Raw genomic sequence first — 26,648 nt, forward strand, 5'->3', positions numbered from 1 at the left:
GGGTACTGTTTTATTCTCACAGGTACTTCAGGGTTCCGAATAGTAACCTCGAAGGGTTCAATATCTAATTTTCCCACCGTCTCTGGAGTGTACCAGACTTCGGGGTTAATCTTTTCTTCATCGGTCACAGTAAGGGGGCACAGTCTTATTTTTATTTCTTTATCTTTTACTTCTAGGTTAATTCCCAATTCCACAATCATATCCCTCCCCAATAGATTATATTCTGCTTCGGGAACTAACAAAAATGATCCAACCCCATATTTGCATTTTGATTCAATCATTACATCTCGTATGACAGGAACCTTGAAGGGTTCACCTTTTGCTCCTATCACATTAACTCTTTCGGGAGATATTTTACATCCTCTAGGTAAAGTTTGTACCGTTGATCTTTCAGCTCCAGAATCCACTAGGAACTCTACTTCTTGTTGCTGAGGACCCACTTTTAAAGTTATCAAGGGCTCTGCTCCTTTTGGGGTCCTCAGCACATAGAGCCCCTGACCCCGCTAATCCTCATTAAACATCTTTTCATCCTCTATCCTCCTTCTACAATCTCGCTTCATGTGTCCTCTCTTCTTACAATAGAAACATTCCACATCCCTTGTGTCTTTCACGGTCTTTCTTTCAGATAGTTGCACAGGGGTCCTTTTAGATCTATCTCTTGGACCTCCCCCCTGGCTTCTCATGGCTGCAAAAGCTCCCTTTTGCCCTTCCCTCACTGCTGCTACCAAAATCCTTGTTTGTCTCTTTTGTGCTTCTTCCTCCCTTCTTACATAAACCTTCTGAGCTTCTCGGAGCAGCTCATCTAATCCCCTCTCTTGCCAGTCTTCCATCTTTTCTAATTTCTTTCTAATGTCCATCCAAGATTTTGCCACAAACTGGGTCTTTAATAATGCTTGACCCACAGGAGTTGCAGGGTCCACTCCTGAATATAACTGGAGACTCCTTCTTAATCGCTCTAGCCAATCAGTAGGAGTCTCATCCTTCTTTTGTTGTTCACTAAAGGCTTTATTGATATTCTGACCTTTAGGGACCGATTCTTTAATTCCTTGAATAATAATTGCACGGAGATCAGCCATATTAGCTCGGTGCTCAGGATTCTGATTATCCCAATTGGGTCTTTGATTAGGCCAGTTTTGGTCTGCTGCCGGGCCCGCCTGATGTTGCTGGTCCCATATTCTCATCCCAGCTCTCCGAATCATGTCCCGCTCTTCTAATGTGAATAATATTCCTAAAATTGCCTGTATTTCATCCCAGGTATAAATGTTGGGCCCCAAAAATTGGTCTAATCTTTCGGCTACTCCGAGGGGATCTTCTAACAGATCTCCCATCTCCTTCTTAAATTCCCGGACATCTCCGGTGTTTAGTGGGACTGAAACGTAGCCGGCTCCCGGTACTCCAGCCTGACCCCCACCCCCAGGGACAAGGACTTCTCGGAGGGGAAATAACTTTTCTTTCCTAGCTTTACTCCTTGTGATCCTTGTGGAAGGGGCCTGAGGAGTCTGAGGGGCATGGGAAGAATTTCCGCTCCCCATGTCCGAATCGGAATCCCCTGGGTCGTCCTGACCCTCGGCAGCGAGAGAGTTGGGGGGTGAATCAGGCGGCTGAGGAGCATAAGGAGGGGGCCACCCGTAAGCATGATTTTCAGGGCATGACTTCCCTCGCTTCTTTTCCTTTAAGACAAGTATAGATACCCTCTCATCCCCTTGCGGTACCCATAAAGCGGCATACCTTCTTTCCTCAGGGTTAGGGGGTCCTTTATCATTTACCCATAAGTTCAGTTGCTGACATACCCAATCCTCAGAAGACCCAAAGACTGGCCATATTATATGGGGATCCTTAAGGGATTTCCCTCCCCAAACTTCTATACAATAGTATACCATTTTCTCCTTACTTTTATTTCGCCTTCGTGGGGAATCATTCCAATATTCAATCATTAACCCCAGCGGACTATCCGGGGGAATATCCGGCAGTTTCTTCTGGCTGCCACCCATGGGATTAGAGGGCTTGCTCTTCCTCTGTCCCATCTTCCGGAGTGTCTACTCACACACACACACACACCGCTCCCCTCGGTCGTGACTCGCTCCCTCGCGGGCTACGAGAACTGCACTACTGGAGGGTCTGCACTCACTTGGCCTCCCCGAGACCTCTCAGCCGTTACACTCCGGGATACCCAACCCCAACCAAGTGGATTACCGCAAAATACGAAAATACTTACTCACTCCAGAGTCTTCACTTGGTCTTCGTGCACAAAAATTATGGGGTTCTGCAGTTTCTTTTGCCTATTTACCGAATTTGGAGGGGTTCAGGCATCCAGGTCTCGACACGGGAGATTCTCACTCTGGGGCCATCCGGAGATGGGGCGCCTCCCCAGCGTGAGAGTCCCGAGTCGCAGTTGCCTGGATCCGAGTCACGGCACCAAAATTGTCATAAGTTTGGACAAAGGTCCAGGAGCCGACTGTGGTGAATAATTAGAAGTAATTTATCAAGCAAGCGGTAAATAGGCAAAACAGCGCTGGGTAGCCGGGGAGCCACTGCTCTACCTACGGCTCGCAACCCCCCTTCCCGTAGCCACAGTTCTTATAGTCCTCTATTTCCGGTATCTGTGTCATTTTCGGTATACGTATCTTCCTTAGTGTACTCCGCGTCTGCGCCGATCTGTTGCTAGGGGGGTCTTTTTCTGCCTTCTGGTGATTGCTGTGATGAAGGCCCCCAAGTCTTCCTCCTGTGACTGCCCTGTGCCCCTCACTTGACACATGCGTGTTTTATTACCTTTTATAGGCCCCAAGTCTTCCTCCTGTGACCACCCTGGGCCCCTCACTTGACACATACATGTTTTATTACCTTTTGTATAAACACAAGGCTTGCACAAACATTGTTTACATTACCAGTTATCTGTAGTTAATGCAAGACCCCCTCCTTCCTGTTTTAAGGCCGACATCTGGTTGTTTTTTTTTTTTTTTTTTACTAACATGAGCAAGATTTGATTAACAAACGCTTATCTATTATCACACTCTGAAAATCAAGCCGCAATGGGCTTCATGCGGACCGTGTTTATTAAAACTGAACCGCTGTCAGTTTGAGATACTGCTAACTAATCTTCGTGGTGAGAAAGGGTCAGAACTTAACTGATTTCTTCCTCTTCCCGGAAAACAGGAAGGGCGGAGAAAGAGAGAGAAAATCTGGTGCCGCTCTACAGCCAACGGCGGGGGGGGCAGTCCGGGCTGCCGGCGGCCGCGCTGGGCGGTCGGGCGGTGCGGCGGAAGGAGCCTGGGCGGAGCCGCGCTGGGCGGGCCCGCTCCGGGGCTTCGCGGCCGCGGGCCTTGCGGGCGGCCGCTAGAGGGCGCCAGAGGGCAGGGCGGAGCGGAGGGCCGAGGCGGGGCGTCAGTTAGGCGTGGGGGGTAAGAGGTAGCGGGGATGGCATGTGCGAGTGAAATGGTCAGAAGGCACGGGGCTGGGGCTCTTGCTGGTTTGGGTGGCTTGTTGTTGTTGTTCAAAGAGCAGCTGGGTAGGCCTGGTTTCAAGCTTGTTTCCATCTTTGTCTTCTTTCCCTTTCACCTTTTGGTATGGGCTAGATGGGTGGCAGGGTAGATGCCAAAATCATTGCTGTCCTCTAGACACTGAAGTGCTTTGCTAGCCTATGTCACCAGTAAGGAAATCGGATGTTAAGGCTGAAGTCGTGAGAAGAGCATGCAGATCTGAAGCATTAGTATTTTACTAAGCGTTCTCCTGTATTAAAAGTTCCTTTAACCATTCAGTCATAAATGCCAGGCTGTTGACTGGGGAAAATTTCATGGCCCTCTGTTTCGTACAGGCCATCCAGCTCCTTCTCAAACTGCTGGCTGGAAATGCTGTACTTGGTATAAGCTCACAAACTAGTGAGAGGGAGCAGTTTAGGAACCAGTGTCTAAACTGTTCATTACCAATACAGATTATAAAAACCAAAAAACAAAACAAAAACCCCTAAACTTGGCCCATGGTCCTGCAGAGTATTACACAGTGTTTTATTCTAGAAAACCCTAGTGAGATCAGACTAATACATGTCGTGGTTTAACCCCAGCCAGCAACTAAGCACCACGCAGCCACTCACTCACTTCCCCCCCACCCAATGGGATGGGGGAGAAAATCAGGAAAAGAAGTAAAACTTGCAGGTTGAGGTAAGAATGGTTTAATAGAACAGGAAAGAAGAAACTAATAACGATAATGATAACACTAATAAAATGACAACAGTAATAATAAAAGGATTGGAATATACTAGTGATGCACAATGCAATTGTTCACCACCTGCCGATCGATGCCCAGTTCATCCCCAAGCGGCAATCCCTCCGCCCCCACTCCCCCTAGTTTATATATGGGACATGACGTCACATGGTATGGAATACCCTGTTGGCCAGTTTGGGTCAGCTGCCCTGGCTGTGTCCCCTCCCAACTTCTTGTGCCCCTCCAGCCTTCTTGCTGGCTGGGCTTGAGAAGCTGAAAAATCCTTGACTTTAGACTAAACATTACTTAGCAACAGCTGAAAACATCAGTGTTATCAACATTCTTCTCATACTGAACTCAAAACACAGCACTGTACCAGCTACTAGGAAGACAATTAACTCTATCCTAGCTGAAACCAGGACATATGACACTTAACAGATGAAAGTATTTGTTTCTATAAAAATCTGACTCTTGAAGAACCAGTACTTTCAAGACTTGGGAATAACAGTCTTCTGAAGTCTAAGCCCCATTCTCCAGGCTTGGCTATTGCCTTGAATAATCAGTCAAACACCTACTTCCCCCATTAATGTTCTCGGGGGTGTGATGAACTAAGTGATGGCATTTGTTTTTCCTGACTGATTCTGCAATGGGATTGCAAATCTTAGTGAATCATCCTAAGGTGCGTTATCCTTTTTCATTTATAAACAAAACAAAAAACCCAACACCCCCCAACCAAAATCCCTTCTTGAGAGCAGTGCTTATTGCCCTTGAAATCAAGGGAACTGTATAGAGTATAAGATTCTTGCCCTATATAGTAGTCTTGATCATCTGTATCGTGGCCCGTGTTAGCACTCTGGTGCTGTGTCCTGGGAAACTATTTTCCTCAACTGATTGACACTCGAGACTTGATGATAACTTCTAGTTATTGTGCTGCACTGATTCTAGAATCTATAGATCCAGGTTTTAAAGAGAATCTGTAAATATTCTGCTGCCGTGATAGTTTTTAAATAATATATTTGCTGATGGATGGACTATATAAACGTTAGTGGTGTTACAGCATTTGTTCAGTATAGGATCTGAGTGCTTTCTAAACATGCATGGATTAATTCTCACAGTGCTCTTGTGAGTGACAGAAATGAGAGAAATACTGGTTTGCTCAACATTGCAGCACACCAGCTGTTCACCAGCTAGATATAAAGACGACATGGGGAAAAATATGCAGGGAGAGAAGTGCATATAATCTGTCCAACCCTGTAACGACCACTGCCTCTACCAACAGACAACCAGAGAAGGAAATAAAGATGCTGTGGGGGTTTTGTGTTGGTTTTTTGTGTGTGCCTTCTAAAAGGCAACACAGAAGTAATGTTTTCTCAGAGCAAAAGGATGTCTTTCCAGACTTGTGATGGAAAACAAAGTGTGCTTGTCAATAAGCTTTCAGCAGGAAATGAAACTCCTGGAGAGATGTTTGTGACCAGCTCATGCCATTAATCAAATTCTGCTGTTTTTACAACTTAGCCAGAGGCCAACATATACTATTGCTTGATAGTCGAACCACCTTATTGCTTAAATGTCTCTGGAACAGCTTGAACTAATACCTAATCCCAATATAACTAGGTTATTTTTCTTCTTTAGAAACTTCACAATTCTGGCTACTGCTACTACTATTTTAAGTGTGGTGCATAAGAATTGATAACCCTTGTAACCAAGATGGCTGATGAACATGCATGGGCATGAATTGATCTTGGGAGCTGTAAAGTCGCCGCTTCCCTTCCTTGTGCTTAGTTCATTATTTGTACTCTGACAATGCTGTCAAAGCTCTGGTCTTTTTAAAGTGAGCATTAACTTCTCTGTGTTGGGCAAGAAAAGGAGACCCCCAAACACAAGTAGTACCTTTCCAGGAATAAGTCTACTTCCTGATGGGAAGAGATCTGCTGGCTTTCTGTTTTCTTTCTCCTGGTCTGTGGCTCTTTCATGATGATTCCTTCCAATTAATTCTCTGGTGTAATCCTATCTACTTTTAGTGATGCTAGAATTAGCTGTGGATGCTGTATGAAATATACAGGATTTGTATGAAGGTATACATATGAAATTGAGTGACTCAGGGAGGTATGTTTGAGAAGAGGAATAGCATCAGTTGGGATAATAGACAGTGTTTGTTATTGGGAGCTCTGGGGGCAGAAAGGTGTGAATATGTTTAAAGCCACATGTGCTTAGCTTTACCATTCTCTCCCCTTCTTCTCCCAGGGCATTTTTTCCTTTGGATACTCCTTAGCTGACATGAAAGCTGTGACTTTAAAATCTGAATTTCAAAGGAGTTCTCAATATTTGCCTTGGATGCCATCTTTATCTGTAAATCCCCCACTATACTTCTGTCTGCACTGCTGATCTCTCAGCTTTCTAGAAGCAGGTGATCCTTGATAGCTCCTTTTAAGCTAAATAAGGAGTCTCTTGCATGTAGGTCTACATACCTCTTGTCATCCTTCTCATCTGGGTTTCTCAGTTCAAGTAAAAGGAACCAGTGTGTGCTACCAGTAGACTGGAGTTTGGTGGTGTCTGTAAAGCATGTGAGAAGGATTTTAATCAGTGGATACAGATCTTGTTGCTATGACTCAGGTGGGTTTCTGCTAGCAGGGTCCCAGTTCTTTTGGGAAGTAGGCAAAAGAACTGCTGAGAGGTTTTTGGAAATAGAAGGGGTAAGTGGCATTAAACAAATTATTTGCAGCTAGATTTCGAACCAGCTTCTTGGCTGCTGGATGTGTCTTAATCTGTAAAGTCAGTAGTCAGTCCAGATCTGGCTTCCAAATTCCAATCAGGTTTTATCCAGCTTTGCAAAGTTTGCTAAAGGGAAAGCAAAACACTTATTCAAGAGGAACCGAGCTTTTGCTGTGATGCTTTGGGCAACACAACTTTGTCCCAGTTTCTGCCTCATAAAATATTGTCAGCAGTATACCCCAACCTTATTTAGAGGATGCATTAGCATTGTAGTGTCCTGGAAAAATGAGGAATTCTGTAAATGTTAAGATATAAATGAAAGGCTTAGAGGATGGCAACCAAAAAGAAGGGTTTAACTTACAGCTTGAAGAGAAAGGACAAGGGGGCATTTGGAGAGACTGTCTATATCTATAGTCCTTGTATAGGTCAATTCAGTAAAACTTGCCCATAAAAGTGTTTTTACTGGGTCGTACTTGTTATCTGGTATGCAACCTGGAAATGTATAGTCATTACTGAAATGTGGCTTACCTTAAATAGGTAGAATACGTACCAATGCTCTATCTATGAAGTATCGGGAGGAATTTCAGTCAGGATGGTATCATCTGTGTTGCCACGTGGTCACTATCTTGTGCTAACCATTCCATGGAAGCGTTTGATCCTTCCTCAAGAGCTTCTTAAGCAAAGAGACTCTTGCACGTAGGTCCGAGTGTCACTTACTGTCCTTCTCACCAGAGTTTCTCAGTTCAGGCAGAGGGGACCAACATGCATTACCAGTTATGCATGCACAGTTTACCAGTAACATCTGAAACCACAAGGTCTCCACTTGTAGATTTTGGTTGCTGTTTATATTTGTAAATAGTATGACTTATATGCATCTGATGTTCTCCCTCCCAGTACACATGGGGTTCTTGGTAGACTTATAAATACTGGCTAATATGCAACGGAGAATTTAAAAACTACTCAGCTGGCACCATAGATCGAAAAAAGAGTGGCAAACTTCACAATGGAGGTAGCATTGTAAAAAGAGAACTAAACCTCAAGAGTGTATGCAGTGCTTTGCACCCCCTGCAGAAGACTGGAATCCTGCTGGTTTTGTAATCATAGTTGGATGTAATTTCTGTGATGCTGACTGTTAGGCTCTTAGGAGGTTGCAGCTAGTTCATATAATAGTCCTAGCAACCATGGAGTTAACTTTGTGTGCATTTGTAACACCTCAGGCACTCAGGTGCCTTTAAGGAAAGGTACCTTAAATGAGAAATTCAGGTCCTCTGAATGTGTGATGCCGCTGGTCTTTGCCCTTGGTATCTGAATAAAAAAGTGTTGGTAGCAGCACTATCTTCTGTTCTTATACTGTGCTCTTAGTCAGGACTGTGCAGTGTGTCCTAAACTACATTTTTTTTTTTTCTTTAATGTAATATTTGGGAGTGGAGCTTCAAAGATCCAGGTTTTTCCTCCAACTCAACTGTCTCTTCAACTGTCAAATGTGTCTTTGGGAAGAGGAGTCCCTTTCTTTGCTATTGTTTTCTGTGTTCTGAAAGAGAGGGACAAAGATGCTATCCTATTGTTAGAAAGGGGTCTGTGATGCTTTCAGGAAAGACATATATCTGTGATTACTGTAAGGCACTGTATTGCCACATCTTGACTGATTTGTCTTGCTTTCTTCTGATCTTGCTTTTCAGACTTAGATGAGAAGTAGCTGCTATAATACTTCAAAAAAAACCCAAAACAACCCCACAAAACAAAACAACCCCCTCAAACCAAACCACACCACAAAAAACTCTACAACAATAACCAGGTAATTCCAAAATTCAAATAATTCCTTCCAATGAAGTAATAGAGGTAATTAGAGCATGAAAAGACTCACCAAATGGGATGATACAGGCTTCTCCAGCCTGCTCTAATGTAGTTCCTTACTAACATAACAGAAGTGAAGAGCTTTTGGGGGTACTTGGTTTAGAGACTCAGAGCAGAAAAAACATGAATCAAATGTATAAGTAGTTTGAATCTTGTCCAGGCAGTAGGCAGTCAAATAGTTTTATTGCCATTATATGCATGCCTGTGTGATACGTGATATGGCTCACTCTAGTTGTCTCAGCCTCATCTCCAGCATCTTTTTCTCACTATCGTTGTGACTAATCCTCTTGTAGTGTTTATGTTGAGATTTGAAACTAAACAGGAATAGAAACTCCAGTTGTCTTACTGTTGATAGCACAGTCCATCTATGTTTCAAGTAAGATATGTTGATGCGATTAGTGAGAAGCTGTTTGGTTTTGGTACCTGTACTATTATATCTACCCAGGAATAAACAGAAGAATTAAATCTCTAGCTTTGTCACACCTGCATCTTGCTTTGAGTAGCACTGCATCACTGGAAAGCTAATAAAATGTAAAGCTGTTTTAAAATAGGATCTTGTTACCTCTTTATTACTGTTGTGGTCTGTAAAAGTCTATGCATAATTGTTGCTGTAATAATTGGTTTAAAATTCTGTCCTATGGTAAAACTCTTTGAGGTTTTGCATGTTTCTTGAGCCATAGACTAATTTTTGGGTGGCAAACTGCATCCATTAAATGAACATACCTGAAGTGAACAGGTATTTGCTATTAAGGGAGCGAATCTGGGTTGAAGTTCTAGAGTTATTTTATTCATCACTGAGGTGTAGTCATCTTCAAAGCAAAATATATCGGCAGGTGAAACTCTGGAAAGCAACACTTTGAGTGCTGTAATTCCTTTGTACTTACATGAAACTGTCTTAAGTAGCAGCTTTAGTGAATGGGATTGTTTCCCTCTAGCGGCTGCTCTCTGTAGTCCATGTAGTAGCAGCTGCTCCTGTGCTTGCCTTGCTGCCTAGCTTACACTAATAGTTCTCTTGAGCTTTGCTCTCTGAAAATCTAGTGTGTACAAATATTTCCTTAGGCAAATTGTGGAATAGTCACAATATAGTAGCGTCTCAGTTCTTCATACCTATGCCGAAGCTTTTGTTGCCCTGATCTGTTAGGAACAGAAGTACATGATGTTCTGGCCAATGTGAAATGTATCATGAGACAGCCCTATCTAAAAACAAAAGCAGAGACAGTCTGACTGAAATCACTTTGAAGTTAATTTAATTAAATTATTGTAAATCTTAATTTTAAAAGCATGAATACTTGATTTTTTTTTTTTTCATACTTCCATGTCCTTTTTTGACCTCCCCGCTGGTTGTGAATATAAAATAAAATCCCTTTCCTTAAAAGTGAAAATAGCTCCCTCAATAAAAATAGGAAACTATCTATTACCATTAAATATGAATAATATCTTGAACAGATAATAAAAAACTTCATTTTCTTTTTAAATGCTGAAACCTTTTTCATTTAGCTTGAAGTTGAAACATTTTGAATGTTTTCTAAGTTGGAAGAACTGAAACATCCTTTCACTGAAAATGTAATCTCCTATTTAAAGCCTTTTAGAGGGGATCGATTTTCTGTTAGCACAAATGTTTTCCTGATGTCTGTTAAAAATCATTCAGATGTAGAGATACACAGTAGTTATGTAGTCTGTAAAAGTGTTAAAATTCAGCAGCAGTGAAATTCAGGCAAAGAAAGAGAATAAGCCACAGCCCTTGATGGAAAAACCTAGACAGAAGTGCAATTTGTGCCAGGTGTGACCTGTACCATCAAATCAAATTGTCTCCTTTTTTGTTCTTAATCACAAATTATATTCCCATCAGGTAAAAGACACACAACATAACTTCCACACTAAGTTTTATGAACCTTATGAACAAGCTGCAATCATGTTGAATGCTGCCTGAATCCATGTTGAGTCTTACTACAGCCATCGGCCAGGGTGTCCGTAAATGAAAGCAACAGTCATTCAATATGGTGCTACATGAATTTATAGCAAAAGCAAGGAACAGTTTGTTTTATTTTTTAAATAAGCGTGCTTTTTTTTTTTTGTAAAGGTGTTTTGAAATAGATTGTATCCAAATAGTTAAACCCAGCTTAACTTATTTTTTTGTCAAGTTTATAGGGAGACTGGGGTATGTTTCTGAGAGAACTAGTAGGGTAGTCTTGCTACTTTCCATTTATTTGCTGAGTTAATTCCATGCACTTGATTAGTTTGGCTGTTGGGGGAGGGGGGAATTCTTGTTTGCGCTTGTGAGGCTAATTGATTCTGTGGGTATTTAAAGGATTTTGTATATGCTTTTTTTACTGCTGTATGAATGTAAATAATTAAACTTTGCTTCTGGGTGGGCTGGTATAAATCATGCTCAACTTTATTGATTTCCCAGTGAAGCCATGCTGTAAAGCTGTAAACATAACTTTTCTGTAAGCCCTGCTACAAGCATTTGTTTCAGAGTGTACGTTATGTTTTGTTTAACGTGGGGTAGTACATGGAGGTGATCCTGTTCCTTGAGGAAACAGAAAGGTCGGTGCAGGTAAGGTCCCCAATGAAGGTATTGACTGTAGGGAAGTGCAGCTGCTAATTCCTAGTTGGCAGCTAACATTTTCTTGAAAAGGGGTCTTCCAAAACCTGTATATGAGCAAAACAAATGTGTAGATACGTGAATATGTGTTGATTTGACTGGGATATCTACATAAATGTCTGCAGTGTACTGAGAGCCTGGGATTGCTGGTTGTTTCCTAGCAATTAACAATGCTCCTGGAGTTGGACAGTGGATTGTGGTGAAGAAAAAGACCTTCTTAAAACACTTTGTCCGTACTAGTGCTGCCTGAAAACACTCAACAAAATTTACACTACTGACTTATTCAACCAAGACCAAAAGATACTGAAGGTTTTCAGAGCAGTTGCCAGCTCTGCTTTGGAGCCATGCTCGTGTTCTGATATTCACCCTATCCTTTGTAGGAACTTGCCATATATCAGGAAGCCATAAAGGTGTGTGAATAATTGGCAGAGTCTTTCCTTAAACCCATTTCTTCCCCCTTCCCTCCTTCCCCTGCCTCGTTCAAACCTGCCTATAGAAATTGGGGCTGAATATCTTTGGACCTAGACTATCTCCTGCCTATCTCTTGAAAAGACAATATATGGAAAAGAGAATTCTGTGTTTAATATGGTAACAGCTACAAAAACATCTGCCATATTGCATAACTATGCATAATTATTTCATGTATATTACTAAATATCTAGTCTGTATATATAAGACAATTATCTTCCAAAGCACCATTAATATAATTGGGGATGAGAAACAGGTGGGGCATTGGCTTCATAACCTCCCTCCTCTGTGCCACACTGTTGGGGCTACAATGAAGAATCCTGCTCTGCAGCTGTACTAGTCGCACCTGAATATTCTTTAGGGAATTGCTGAATAACATCTAAATAGGGTGGATCAGTTTGTAAGCTTTGAGAGAATCTACTCAGCTTGTCTCATGATTCATTCTCATGTTCCACAAATCTGTGCGCACACGTTTTTCACAGTGAATCACAACTACTCTGGTCATTTTGTAAAAGTGTAAGTAAAAACAACCAATGCCTCCCCCCTTGCCCCCTTCCCAGCCCCTCCCTGCCTTGCAATGCTTTTGGCATTCCTGAGGGATTTCACCCTGTATAAAACAGACACAAAAATGCATCTTGCCACTGAACAAAGCTGAGATGGCAGCTGAGCATTTTAATTAAAAAGAAAAAAGCAGATAAAACCTTTTTATTGTTACTGAGGGTCTTCTCTAAAAAGCATTAGTGTATCACTAGAATTATTTATCATTGTAACTGTAATGAGGAAGAGCCTTTTCCATTCTCATCAATCTGGCAACGTCCTTTCTGGTCATCTCTTCTGCCGTTCTGTGAACTTGAACGTTTGACCTCTTCTGTAATGTTGGATAAGATATGCAATAATGAAGATAGCCTGGTTTCATGAAGGTCATTTTAATCATATAAATGGATCAGATAATGACAGCCTGCACCAAGGGTAAAAGCACACTTTGATCCACCTGTGAGGAACTGGTGAGGGGATTAACCTTCTTTCTGCTTTGGCTTTCATAGGACAGAAATTCTGTGCTGTTAACCACTGAGCCTGGATTATAGCTGGTGTTTTCAGAGCTATTGTTTTAACTGTATCCCTCTAACCAGTTGTTTGTTCTAAATGAGCAAGTTCTTGGGGGCCAGATGGAAAGCAACTTGGCATTTTTAGAAGGCATGAACTACTTTTTCATTCTTTATACTTTGGCATGTCTATTCTTGGCACTTTTATATAGTCTGTTTGGGCCAAGCTATTAATTAGCAGCAGTGTACCTTTGATATAGAGATAATAATTGGGACATCTTGGGCAGATTGGGTGGAGTTTTTCCATGTTTGAAGGGATATACTAGTTGTTTTTTATGAACAATATGTACACAAGTTTTGAGTAGGTGTCAAAGGATTCATGAGAGCATGAGGAGGAGTCGCTGCAGCTGAATCATGTAATACTTTCTCAAGAAGCCTGAACTGCAGTTCAGCTAATGTGTAGAATATGGAGATGCCCGAGAGAGATATTTTTTCTTCTGATTAAGTAGTGTTTGCCACTGCAAAGCACCACAGGAATATGTACTAGTCTGCCTCATTTCAGTTTGAAAATGAGAGGTAGTGATCAATTCTGTATGATATACAGTTCCTTAGAGGACATTAGGAAGGGGAATAGAATGACCAAGGAGGCCAGAGATGCCAGTAGGAGTCATGCTTTGGCAGCTTAACTATTAAGGAATTGCTACGGTAGGAAGTTCATTATTCTTTTTCCTGTTATATTGTCTTTTACTCTTCTCACTCTTAAATAAATTGCAAAAATTACCTAATGCCCAACTGCCATCTCATCCAAGGTATTATAAATAGTGTTTCCAGGCACCCAGCTCATAACCTTGCTGCAAGAGTTCGTTGTCTTTCCTTGTCTTTTATCATAAAAAAACTGTTGCACAAAGGGAAGATAAACATCTTTGACTTTTTTTCTCTGTCCAGCTAACCACCTGCTTTGCTTTCTCCTACATCTGTATTATCCTAGTTGAAAGGTGATGAAGGTGCAGATAGCTTGAAAGGAGGGGGAAAAAACCCCAACCCTACAAAACAACAAAAACCTCACCAACTTTGGTCTTAAACACTTGGTTCTGTGTGTTTAGCTGTAAGACCACAGAAATGCCTTACTGGGTAGGAGATGGTACTTAGGGAGAGCATTATCCTTCTGCTACATGTGGCCCATTTCCTTTCTATTCTCCCCAGCATCTGCAACTGTTGGATTAGGAATCTTCAAGTTGTCTTTTAAAAATTGATCACACGTGAGTGTCTCTATATTAACAGCACATGTAGTAATCATGCTCAATGAAATGAAGTTTAGCATCCAGTTGTGCGAGTCCCTCTATACATAGTTCCTGGAACCACTTGGAATTCAGTGGGAGGTTACACAGGGAGCAGCAATTAACAGACAGTGTGCAAATGAAAAACGGGGTCACAATTTTGCTGCTTTTCAGGTCAACCCACCTGCTGCGTAAATGTCTTGAAAGCATTTGAAAAAAACCCCCAATTTAAATAGAGTAAAATAGCATTTGTTTAGCACTTTTTTTGAACTCAGATATGTCTGGTTTGAAAAACTTATCTGAATGCTCTTGAGTATGCTCATGTATTGAATTTTTGTATGTAGTGGTATTTGGGTAACCCTACCAAAAGAAGCCAATGCCCATTGTTGCATACAAAATACAGACTTGTGAGTGAAAAAAAAGTATTAAAAACTCCCCCCCCCCCTTTTTTTTTCCCTACTGATAAAGTATTAAATTGGCTGATCAAGACATGGACTTGGATAACATGGAATAATTTATATCTGCAGTGCTTAATTTTCAAATTTATTAGCCCAAACTATTAACTATTTACTTCTAAATAGCAATCTCATTTGTAGACAAACTTATTCACTTGGAAAAAGAAGTTGGAAAGCTGAAACTTTCCACTTACTTATGTGTGAATTGGTTAAGCTACATTTTCTGAGAATCTGTCAGATAACTTCTGTTGGTGTCACAGTTTTGTTTTGAAAGTGTTACAGTGGCTATCAAGCTAGCAGTGACAAGCCAAACCAGCTTGTTTTGGCTGACCCTTATTTTGTCAGGCCAGGGTTGAAAAGTGGCAACTATAGGGTCAGCAACTTTGAGTTACTCAACCATGTTGAACAGAGGGCTGCTGCACAGAAAGTGTTGTCAGCTGAACAAAGTCAGTGCACCTGACTATTTCTCTTGGTTGAGCCCTCCATAGCTCTAGACCTGTGGAAAAGTTTTGGTTTTTTTTAAAAAAGTATTTGCGGCCCCTTCCCCCTGGGCGCTTTCAGGTGGCATTAAAAATGCACAGGTCCAGATAAATTCCTTTACCTTCCTATGTGGGAAGTGGCTGTGTGGATCTATAGTAATTGATGCAGTATATTTTGACGTAAGCAATAATTTTGCTGGCCATTCAGAGACAACGTTTTGTCATATGTGCTCTGGGATAAAATGTACTCGCTCACTGATGTAAATCTAGCATAACTTTCTTGGACTCTATTTAATAGAGTTTTGCTTGTCTGGTTCCAAAAAGCTTAAGCTTCCTGGCCATGATCTAGCTGCATTGTATGGCTGGATTTACATTCGTGGTGCAGTGTGACTTTGGCACATAGGTGAGGAACTGCAGAGGTTACAGGTTTCTCCTGTTAAGGAGATATTCTCCATAACAGCAATATATGACTCCCCATCCTTTTAATCCAAGAATGACACTTTTATTTTTCAGGTCACTGTAGAAACACGGGACTTTTTTCCTCCTGCTCTGTGGTAAAATTGTCTAGCAATGGGCTTTATTTGAAAGGGTATTAAACTCCTCTTTTATTTATGTGAACTGCATGATCCTTTAAGGAGAATAACAGAATATTCATTTTACTTTGGTCTCTTTCCATAGGATTCCCCTACTACACGTTATATTCTAGCTAAATGAGACACCACCTTCTTTGCCCATGGTCCCCCTGAGTAAGAAGCAGTTACAGTAATGATGCTAATTAGGCAGTGTGCATACTGTGGACTATGTAAAGTCCCTGGATATTTTTGCTACGCCTTCCTTCAATTCTGTCTCACTATGAAATATGCTACTCTTGTTAGTCCACACCATGACACAGATCTGAGTGGGTACATCCCCTCATGCAGAGTTTTGCTTGAAGCTGTGTACAACCTTTTATTCTGTTACATAACCAGTCCACTGAAATCTGGTCAAAGTAAATGCTGTTCATGAGCTATCTGAATAAAAAAATTGATTTGCTTGTGTTGAACAAACATAAAGAAATAATCTGCATATCTGACATTAGTTTTACCAGTGCAGTAAGCTGAGCTGTAGCAGTGCCTGTCCTGTCCTGTCTCTTAATATGTTCAGTGTGTCTTGCTTTTTCTTTCTTGGGTTCCTCTTTTGCCATTTTGGCCAATGGACCCAGACCTGATGTGCAACAAGTTCTGCTGTCCTTATTCTTCATTTCTCTGATATACCTGTGTCAAAAAGCACTCTAGTACTGTACTGAAGTGAGCATAGATGCTTTTAATTAACACACACCATTATTCAATTTCACTTACCATTTGACATGAATGAGGTATTCCAGTCCTGTAATCTGAAAAATTAATGTTTTAAGTAATTGCCTGTCAGCTGTGATGGGTGAGCAGCAAAACTGGACAAATACAGGTAGCACTAATGCTGTTCTCCCAGGAGCATTGTTTGCAAGGGTAACTGTGGTTTTACCTTTTGGAGAAGAAAGGGCTCCTCTTACCCTTTTGAAGTGTAATTCAGGGGGCGAAGTAAGCACCTTATAGCCAGGCTGCTTTGCCAAAGAACCTTAGAGCAATCAGCCAGGTTCATGAGTGGTTGTCTTTCTGTGGTTTTAAATTAAAATAAATTATTATTATTATTATGGGGGGGTGTTTGAGGTTTTGTGTTGGGTGGGGGTTTTTTGTGGGTTTGACTGTTTTGTTTTGTTTTGTTTTGTTTTTTCTTTTTTGAGACTGAAAGACTGAAACCAGCCTGGTGTTCGATACCTAAGTGTTGAGAGACTAGTGTGATTAACTTTGAAAAGAATCCCAAGCACCGTGGGGCTGTTGTAAATCCAGATTCTTAGGACAGCAAAATTCTGCTGTAATGGCTCCACTCTAGAGACATTTGTATCACCAGCTTGCTTTTCTAATACTGCAGTGCCCCATACAGTGTGGTGTTTGGAAATGAATACCATAGCACAAGAGAGATTTCTACCCCTGTTTTAAATGCAGGTGACCTCTGGGCTCTGTGGAGGAAGGCACTTCACTGAGTGGAAGAGTTTGTGACCCTGTCTTCCCTCTGAGCTAGGCAGGTGTAGGCGTGAGGGTTGATTACAGGTCATAATACACCTACATAATCTACTAGTCTGTATCACACCAGGTTGATTTTGGTGGCTTTTCCCATTGAGCAAATACTAAACTAATTGGGGGTCTGGCTTTAACTGTTGTACCTATCACCATCCCCAGGCAAGGGACCTGAAACTCTTTATGCTGGGCAGAAACTCAATGACAATGAGTGGCACACTGTTCGGGTAGTTCGGCGAGGAAAGAGCCTCAAGCTCATGGTGGATGATGATGTTGCTGAGGGTAAGTGTGATATATGAGTATTTTTTGTCATTATATTTGTATCTCTGTTCCCAGTCTCTTCTTTGCCATTACACCCATTCTCCCTGTTCTTGTGTGTGTGTCGTCTCTGTTTTGGTTTTTGTTTTTTTTTTTTTTTTTCTTTTCCTTCCTGTTACTTGTATATTTAGTGTTACTATGTTGAAAACATACATGTTTGGTTTCGAGAGACTGTTCTTAGCACTGGAAATTTCTGTGACAACTATGACTATATGAAATGAGGGATTAGGGGACAGATGAGCTTGCACATGCCCAAGAATGCAGAGGTGCTAAGCAGCATTCTCTCTTGTGCCAGGCTCTGTTTGGAGTACAGTGTGAGTATGCCTCATTCGTGAGCTGCAAATGTGGCGGTTTCCAATGCTGTGGAATCAAAACCAAGGCTCTCTAAACCTTTCCTCTGCACAAACTTTTCCTTGATGGTAAACCTGCGTTGATAGATGCGTTAGAGAATATGGATTCCTGTCTCTGCTGTTGTTTTTTTGTTTGTTTGGTTTGGTTTGGTTTGTTTTTTTCCAAGTTCCTGTGCTCATGGCTCAGAGCCATCCAGAAGGAAAAACAGAGTAGTTTGTTAGTTTGTTCCCAACTTTGTTTCAGAGGTTAGGGAGGACCCTAACTCACCAGAGTATATCATATCATAATGTATAGGTCTGTCAGTCATTTTTTTTTTTTTCTTTTCCCCTTCCCTGCATTTTGTGACAGCTTTTTAAGCTCCTGCTTCTTTCTGTAGAGAAATATAGTTGAAGCAGGGAAGAAAAGATCAATCACTCACGAGAGCTGGTGTCTCCCACATTGAGATTTGCATTGAAATGATCAAAGTACTTTAGATTGATCTTTTTTTCATTACAAAATTTCAGAGGTGATACTTTTCTGGTCCATTTTCCCCACATCTGCAAGAGCCAGAAACTTATTTTTCTTTTTTTGAAGGTCTAAAATTTTCATAGCTGTATATAACTGTAGGAACTGGGTTTTTGAGGAAAACGCTAGCAGTCTGAAGGCTGATAATAGAATCACAAAGAACTGTAACCCTGGATGCAACACTGATATGGGTACGTTCATTTAGTTGTGACCCATGTTGGTTTGCCAAATGCTGATGTCCTTTCTTCTGAGTAGCTTCTACTCGGAAGGCAACTAGAAGGAAGGGCTGCCATATGCAGTGCCAGGATACTATATCCTATCTCTGCAAAAAGTCGTTTTCTGCTGTGTGAATGCAATTAAGTTTTAGTAATGTGGTAATTAGATTATTTGGAAAGCTGTGAGTCAGGATTTTGAAATAAGCCCAAAGAAGGGGGTTTGCAGGAAAATTACTTGATATATATTATCCCTCTGAAGTAAATATATGCTGTGCTATATAGGCTGAGAATTTGCAAGAGAGAATCAGAAGCATATGAAAGAGTCTTTCCCTTTCCTTGCTGGAATTGGTGGAGGCTGCGTCAACATTAGCTTGTAGAAAAATGAAATTTTATTTAAGAAGGAACTTTCTGAATTAGTGAAGCATGCTGTTAAATATTTAATCCTGTTTATTTCTGCATTTAAGAACAATTCTTCTGGATATGCTTTTTTAGCAAGCACCATGAGGTGGCACTCTCTGCATTACCAACTCAATCCCCAAAAAGCCATCTGGTTTTTTTGAAGTCTCTTTTCCGTGAAACTGAGTTTATAAATAATAATGATACAATCCTATACTAAAATAGGATGTGCATATGTACATGTATATGAATTACATAATTAAAGATGCATTACAGCTAAATATATCTGTTAAAAGAATGCCATCATGGTGAAGTCAGAAAAGCCAGAGTTAAGATTTTCTGTGTAATCTGCATCCCACTTCCTTGGGCAGATGATAGTCTTCAATGATGTGGTCACATAGATTTTTCCACAGGATTTTTGCTGTCTTTACAAATAGATCAGAAGTCTAAATTGGGCTCCCAGTAAAAATAAACAGCCTATTTGATTGCTGACTTCTTTCTTATTGCTTGTTTGGAACAATACATGCCAACTAAATTTTGCTCTAAATATAGAGCTGTTGTTTTGCCCTTTTTTTGTGTGTGTGTTGTGTGCCACTCATCAATATGTTTATGCAGAACTAAGAAGCTGTAACTGGATTTATTCCCACATCTATGTTGTATGACGTGAGTAGGTGTCTTTTTCCCATTTTACAGGTTTGGAAACAAGGCACCAGATTAAAGTTGGATGTATTTGGTACCAATTTGGCGTGATTTTTCAGTCATTTGCATGCACAAATATTCAGCATGTCTGTAAATTGGATCCTGTAAATTAGCTCAACCCTGCTACTTGGAGAATTAGGTCTAGACAATTAATGACCACCTGTGAAAAATTGGTAATGAAGTGGCTGACTTGGCTTCCTGCAGGACATCTAAGGGAGAGACAGAATCCATTTCCTCTGGACAGCATTTTGCTGTTTAATCACAAAACCCTCCTCCCACGTTCCCCCCCCCCCCCCCCCCCCCCCCCCCGAACATCAGTGATAAATGAGACACAAATATAGCAGTCATATTCCTCCCTACATATTGCTAGCACCCAAATACCGCAGTGGAGGCTCGAATTTTTTCTGTCTGCTACATTTGAACTGAAGTGCTGCTGATTGCTGTAATAGTTACAATACTCTACAGAGCACAGTGGAGGAATTAGAGGAGAGCTCTGCAGGTGAGGCTGACAGCTAATGAGATCAGAAAATACTGGATTTCACTCCATGATTTCTTAAGAAAATGCATCTCTGTCCTGATTCTGGTCTTGTATTGTCATGTCCTTTTCAGCTTTTCACTGAACTACTAACTTTCTGCACTACCACTGCTATCACTGTCCTATTTCTTTTACGCCACTCCCAGTTTTCTCATTTTTCACCTTTTCTAAAATTCTGGGTTCGCCTTTTCAATCCTCCCTCACTCCATTTCTAATGCCCCCTATATTTGCGTTCCCTGTTCCAGTGTACTCTAGATTTCACAAGCCTGGCTTTTCTTTCCTACTCTGGCAACAACTTCTTTGCATTTATCTAAGAGTAGAAGAGCTAAGGCGAGGAGTTTTCTTGCTCTTGGTCCTTGACACCTCTACAGTTTATTTTTCTAATCTTTTGAAATAAAGAAGTGGGATTTCTTTTTAAAGTGTTTTCTTTAAATTTTATTTTATTTTTAAGAAAATGCAATTCTTCTGGTTTGGAAAAATCAGAAATTTTCATTTGCTAACACTAAAACTGAAACAGCCCCTAACAATCACAGTAGTGGAAGTGAGATGGTTTGTCTAAACAAACTGTCCCATATACAGTTTCAATTCCTGTGAACTGGCACTTTTCAAACTAAAATATTATTATTTCTGGAAAAGAACTGTTTCAAGATTTAAAACATTTGCATTGGTACTGACACTTGAATTTCTGAATAGTCAGAAATATGTGACTCTTCAGCTGCTTGTAAGTTTGTCCAGCTGCATCTGCTTGGGTTGAAGCTTTCCATGTCGATGGTCTTTTTGTAATTTTCTTTAAATTTAGATCTAGTGCTAAAATTGGGAATAAGTGAAAAAATAAATTGCTTTGCATAATATTTTCTCTTTGTATTTGGAATAGATACTTGAAAACATTTTCTCTAATAACAACTGTGCTTGTTTGCTGTCTTTGCAAAAACTTGGATCACATTTGGACAAAGTATAAGCTGAAAAAATTGTACTTTGTACATGATCATGAGAGGTGAGTTAGGAATACTTCAGTGTTTCAAGAGGACCTAAGCAAGAAAGAGACCATCGGTTCGTTTAATCTGACTCTTTGTACACCACAAGCCAGGATGTATCATCCAAGTGTCCTATAAATGTTTTCAGCTTTCATTCTGTCCCCAACAGAAAAAAGATAATGTTGTGAATAGTAGGAAAAGTCTTGAAAGGCCTATCAATATATCTTTTGTTTGTTTGTTTGTTTTTTTAACGCTTGGGAACTGTTTAGGTGAGAAATGCTAAGAGATTTCAGGAGATAGCACAGAATATGAGAAAGCTTGTAAGTCCCAGTTGATGTGACCTGGGGGAATTAAAAGAGGAGTCTGTCCTGGATTCAGCTATGGTGATCAGTGTGACTCCCAGATATAATCCCAATGACTCAGAAATACTTCTTGCAGTGACTAGTCAAGAGTTGTGTATATATGCTAACCAACTAGCAGATGCAATCAAAGAGGGTATTATTGCTAACTTTTGCCTGTCTGTAGCACACTGGAAACACTTACTTGGGTCTTTATCCAGGTGTCAATTTTTCACAAAACTAGTATGAATTTAAATATTTTTGACCCTTCTGGTCAAATTCAATCAGGTTTAAAAGAACAGCATGTTAAAATGTTGTTGGAGGCAGAGGGACCAACAGGTAGTGTGTGGCTGTTTCCTTTGGAAAACCTTCTAAAACAAAGGACTTTACCTGTGTGGTAATTATATTAGCAACATACTAGAAGGTTAAGTAGAGAAACATGTAAAAGTAGGGAAAAGTTGAAAGTAGGTAGGTCTGTGTTTGTATGAATTTTGATGTTGTCTGGTTTCATATTTGCTGCTGTCCTTTTTCCACAGGAGCTTTGCTTCCCTGCTTACATTAAGAAAGGACAATACAGCAAAGGGATTGGCATAGGTCTTTGTATTAAAGGAGGCACTTGTTTTTAAGATCCTCTTTGAAAAGTCTGTAGTGAGTGAGATATGGTATGGTAAAAAAATTGAAAGGGACCTGTATGTAAGGCATATGAATACAGCCCAGAGGAATTGACTTCTCTACTTTAGAGTTCCTATGGAAAGCTGGATAACTCACTTGAAGTCATATCTTTCACAGTTCATCACTAATTGTACCTGTCCTTTTGGGAGGTACTTATTTGGGATTGTGGATCTTATTTCTAGAAGTACTGAGCCTCAAAACCAGTGAATGCTCCGAAGTTGTTACATATTCCACTAAATTGGATGCCAAATTTTTCTTTTTTGAGATCCAAACCTATTTATATGTTGTTCTCTCTGTTCCTCAGCTTTGTGTATATAAAATCAAAAGTAATTTTCTTTTAATCTTGCAGAAGTGGTAGAAGATGAAGTGAATATTTGAGGATAATTTGCACACTGTGCTGTTGAACTTGTGGGTTGACTGTAGCTGGCTGCCAGACACCCACCCAGTTGCGCTCTCATTCCCTCTCCTCAATAGGACAGGGGAGAAAATAGGATGAGAAGACTCATGGTTCAAGATAGAGATAGGGAAATCACTTACCTGTTACTGTCATGGACAAAACAGACTTGACTTGGGGAAAATTAATGTAACTTACTGCCAGTTAAAAAATTGAGTTGGATGGAGAGAAACAAAGGCAAAAGGTAAAACATGCTCCCCCACCCCCTCCTTTTCTCAGGTTTGTTCCTTCATTCCTGACTCTTCTACCTCCCTCCCACCCAGTAGTGCAGGGGGATGGGGAGTGGTGGCTGTGGTCAGTCTGTAACAGCTCCTTTCTGCTACTCCTTCTTCGTCATACTTTTCCCCTGCTCCAGTGTGGGCCCTTCCCACGGGCGGCGGGCCCTTCCCACGGGCAGCAGTCCCTCATGAAGTGCTCCCGCGTGGGTCCTCTCCACAGGCTGTCAGGGAAACCTGCTCCCGTGTGGGCTCTCCATGGGCCGCAGTTCCTTCAGGAAATATCCACCTGCTCTGGCATGAGGGTCCTCCATGGGCTGCAGTGTGGCTGTCTGCTCCAGCGTGGTCTTCTCCATGGGCTGCTGGAGAATTTCCACTCTCGCACCTGGAGCGCCTCTTCCCCCTCCTCTTTTTCTGACCTTGCTGTTAGTGGGGTTTTTGTTTTGTTTTGGTTTTTTTCCTTTGTTCCTCACTCATGGGCAGCGTTTTGCCATTTCTTAAATACACTTTCCGAAAGGTGCCACCATTGTGGCTGGGGGGCTCAGCTGTGCCCTGCGGTGGGTCTGTTGTGGAGCTGGCTGGAACCGGCTGCGTCCAGCACGGGGCAGCCCCGGCCTCTCCTCACAGAGGCCGCCCTGCAGCCACCCCGCAGTCAGCACCTTGCCACGTAGACTCAATACAACACTGCAGAAAACTTCACATGAGGAAAAAATAATGGCATGTTTGTAGCGGAGTTTGAATAATGGTTGTATATTGAATGATGAGAAAACAATTAAATGTTGAATAATTAATGAATTTAATGTTATTCGTGTTGCATACTAAATGGCACAAGGCCTACGTAGAAAGGTTACTTGTGTGACCAAATAGTTAAAACTTATCTTAATGAAGAACTATAGAGGACTAAAATAAGGTTGTTTGTAATGGTTTTCATTCTGATGTTGTCCAGCTTGTCTTTGTACTCAAACCAGTCTTTTAGCATACGGTTGTATTTCATCTGTCTGTGTGGGTTCTGTGTCTGTACTGATTCCTAGCACACCTATTGAAACATTTAAATATGTTTCAAGAGTAATCTGACATATTTGGTATACTAAAGAGCTTGAATATTTTAATGGAGAGGTTAAAATCCGTCAAAATGTGATAAATAGCCCAAGTGGTAGGTTGATGATTTAAATATATGGAGGGCTTTTTGCCTGTTGCATTCTTGTGTGTTTCCCTCCTGCTGTGCTCTTAAAACAAGAGAAATAACATTGGGCACCGGGAGAGAACAACAGAGTAAATATTAGCAGGTTTATGACTGTTCTCACTTCTCGTTCTGCTCTTTTTGTATTACTCTGTGTTTATTGAGTGTTTTCAGGAAGCGCACTTGTAAGAGTTGTTTTAGAAGTGTCTGAGTTGTTTGGCAGATGGACTGTTGGATCAAGTAGATCACTGTAGGCTTTAAGGGAGAGACCTAGTCGTCTTTGCAAACAAAAACGTCTGTGAAACGCAGGGAAAAACACAGAGCTTGCTGCCCATGGCCCTTTAGTCCTGTCTTCTCTCTTCTGCCAGGTTTTGGCAACTACTAGACTCAAGCCTCTCCATGAGGAGTCTATACGTTCATTCCTATGCAAGCTGCTGAACAGTGATCAGATATGATTAAGTTAGTACTGCTGTTAGTCTGGAAACTGGAAGGTGAGGGGCTCCATATAACCTGTTACTGATCCCTGGGCTTTCTGCATGTTCCTCTTTTGTTTCTGTCCTTCAGGCACAATGGTTGGTGATCACACCCGCTTGGAATTCCACAACATCGAGACGGGGATCATGACGGAGAAACGGTACATCTCTGTCATCCCCTCCAGCTTCATTGGCCACCTCCAGAGCCTTATGTTCAACGGGATGCTCTACATTGACCTGTGCAAGAATGGTGACATTGACTATTGCGAGCTGAAGGCACGCTTTGGTCTCCGCAACATTATAGCTGACCCTGTGACATTCAAGACCAAGAGCAGCTACCTGAGCTTGGCCACCTTGCAGGCTTATACATCCATGCACCTCTTCTTTCAGTTCAAGACCACCTCAGCTGATGGTTTCATCCTCTTTAACAGCGGTGATGGCAATGACTTTATTGCAGTTGAACTAGTCAAGGGGTAGGTGACTTTCTGCTATATTCTACCAGCTTATTTATAGATAAACTTATAGGTAAGCTTAAAATGCTTGCATAAAGAGAAATTCCCCTCATACTCATGTTTTCTCTGTTTGCTGAGGTGTATGACAAAGCACTTGGACATAAACACTGAAGCTTAAGACTCCAAATTTTATCACTGACTTTCCCCTGCGGCTGAGGGAAAGACATTTCTACAGTGTGAAACATGAATGTTTTAAGTCCTTTGGATCTAGTTAGGCTAATGTTTTATCCTGTTAACCTTGCAGAATAGCACAGAGGAGGAGGAAGTGTGCTGAGGGCTCTGAGTCTTTCTTCCCGCTTATATTTTTTTTCCCTGTAACAGACTCATTGTGTTTCTGCCATCTCCACTGAAGGAAAAAAAGAGCATGTGGGCTACTGAATGTATATTTCTGCTGGTGATGCTTGAGGAGAAGTGAACTCAGCTTGCTTTTGAGCTGCTGTAGTCTTTTCGCAAGACCAATAGCTTATTAAAAAACCCCTTTGTTAGCTGAACAAATTTTTATCTCATATACTCACCTAGTCACAGTAGACGTTTTCCACAAGTACAGTTTACTAGTCCTGTTTATTTCAGTATAACTATAGTTTAATCTGTTTCCGTTTTAACTTTGCACATATTTCTGTAAATGGGACATTGAGCAATAAAAAAAAGCAAGAGTCACAAGCTCCTGGTGCTCTGTGAGTTGAATTTTGTTGTCTTTTTTTTTCCTTTCTAAGTAGAATATTTCTCTTCTATCCTCGGGTGGATTTCTGTGTTTGGACTATATAAATAATTCAGGGTAACACTCCCATGACTTCAGTCTTTGTTAGGGTCTTTATTTTTTGCTGAAAGCTTTGCTAATTGTTTTCCAGCTGTTTGAATAAGGCTAGGATCTCATGTGAATTTCAGTACAATATTTTGAGTGAGTTTCCCAATTAACTTAAAGGAGTTATTCAAAACTCAGAATGAATCTGGTGTATATATGCCCCAAATAAGTATATCTAGTGGTGTTCTCCAGTACATTTATCAATATTACCAATTTTAAAAAAATCATTATATGCACAGACAGGCTTTTTGTGTATCTGTGAGAACTTTGTGAAAAAGAGGAGTGCTTTATGGTTAGAATCTGATTACTTCAAATGTCATCATCTCAAAATACTATCTTTATACTTTCTTGGTGGAAAGGGAACAACTATACCTTTTCAAATCGGTGGCTAATATTTTGGCTTACTAGAACTTTCTAACCCAGAGATACTTCCCTTTGTGGCTTTTGTAAGTTAATTTATCAGCTCTGGCTAGAATAAGGGTCAGTAGCGTTGGAGTTCTTACATAATTTTAACTAGTTCTTGCTATGTTTACAGGTATATACACTATGTGTTTGACCTTGGAAATGGACCTAATGTGATCAAAGGCAACAGTGATCGTCCTCTTAATGACAACCAATGGCACAATGTCGTCATCACCAGAGATAACAGTAACACACACAGCCTAAAGGTGGACACTAAGGTCGTCACTCAGGTTATAAATGGTGCCAAAAATCTGGATCTTAAAGGTAAATTCTACAAGGCTTGACAGTTCCCCCATTTATTCTTCTGGAATTCAAGCAGTGCACAAGAGAAAGCTTGCAGGAACCGTGCATTACAAAACAGTAAA

At 41.0% G+C, this 26,648-nt stretch overlaps 1 protein-coding gene across 39 annotated transcripts in view; it reads left to right on the forward strand.

Moving 5' to 3' along the window:
- The window catches only part of NRXN3 (neurexin 3), a 1,052,972-nt gene that overhangs the window by 445,070 nt on the left and 581,254 nt on the right, over positions 1–26,648 (forward strand). For all 39 annotated transcript variants that reach the window (XM_052782846.1, XM_052782845.1, XM_052782867.1 and 36 more), the window contains 3 exons: positions 17,346–17,465; positions 24,599–24,980; positions 26,357–26,547. In XM_052782846.1, the coding sequence (XP_052638806.1) occupies positions 17,346–17,465; positions 24,599–24,980; positions 26,357–26,547 (693 nt within the window). The remainder of the gene's footprint in view (positions 1–17,345; positions 17,466–24,598; positions 24,981–26,356; positions 26,548–26,648) is intronic.

Source organism: Harpia harpyja, chromosome 3 (genome assembly GCF_026419915.1).
Source record: "Harpia harpyja isolate bHarHar1 chromosome 3, bHarHar1 primary haplotype, whole genome shotgun sequence".
NCBI lineage: Eukaryota > Metazoa > Chordata > Aves > Accipitriformes > Accipitridae > Harpia > Harpia harpyja.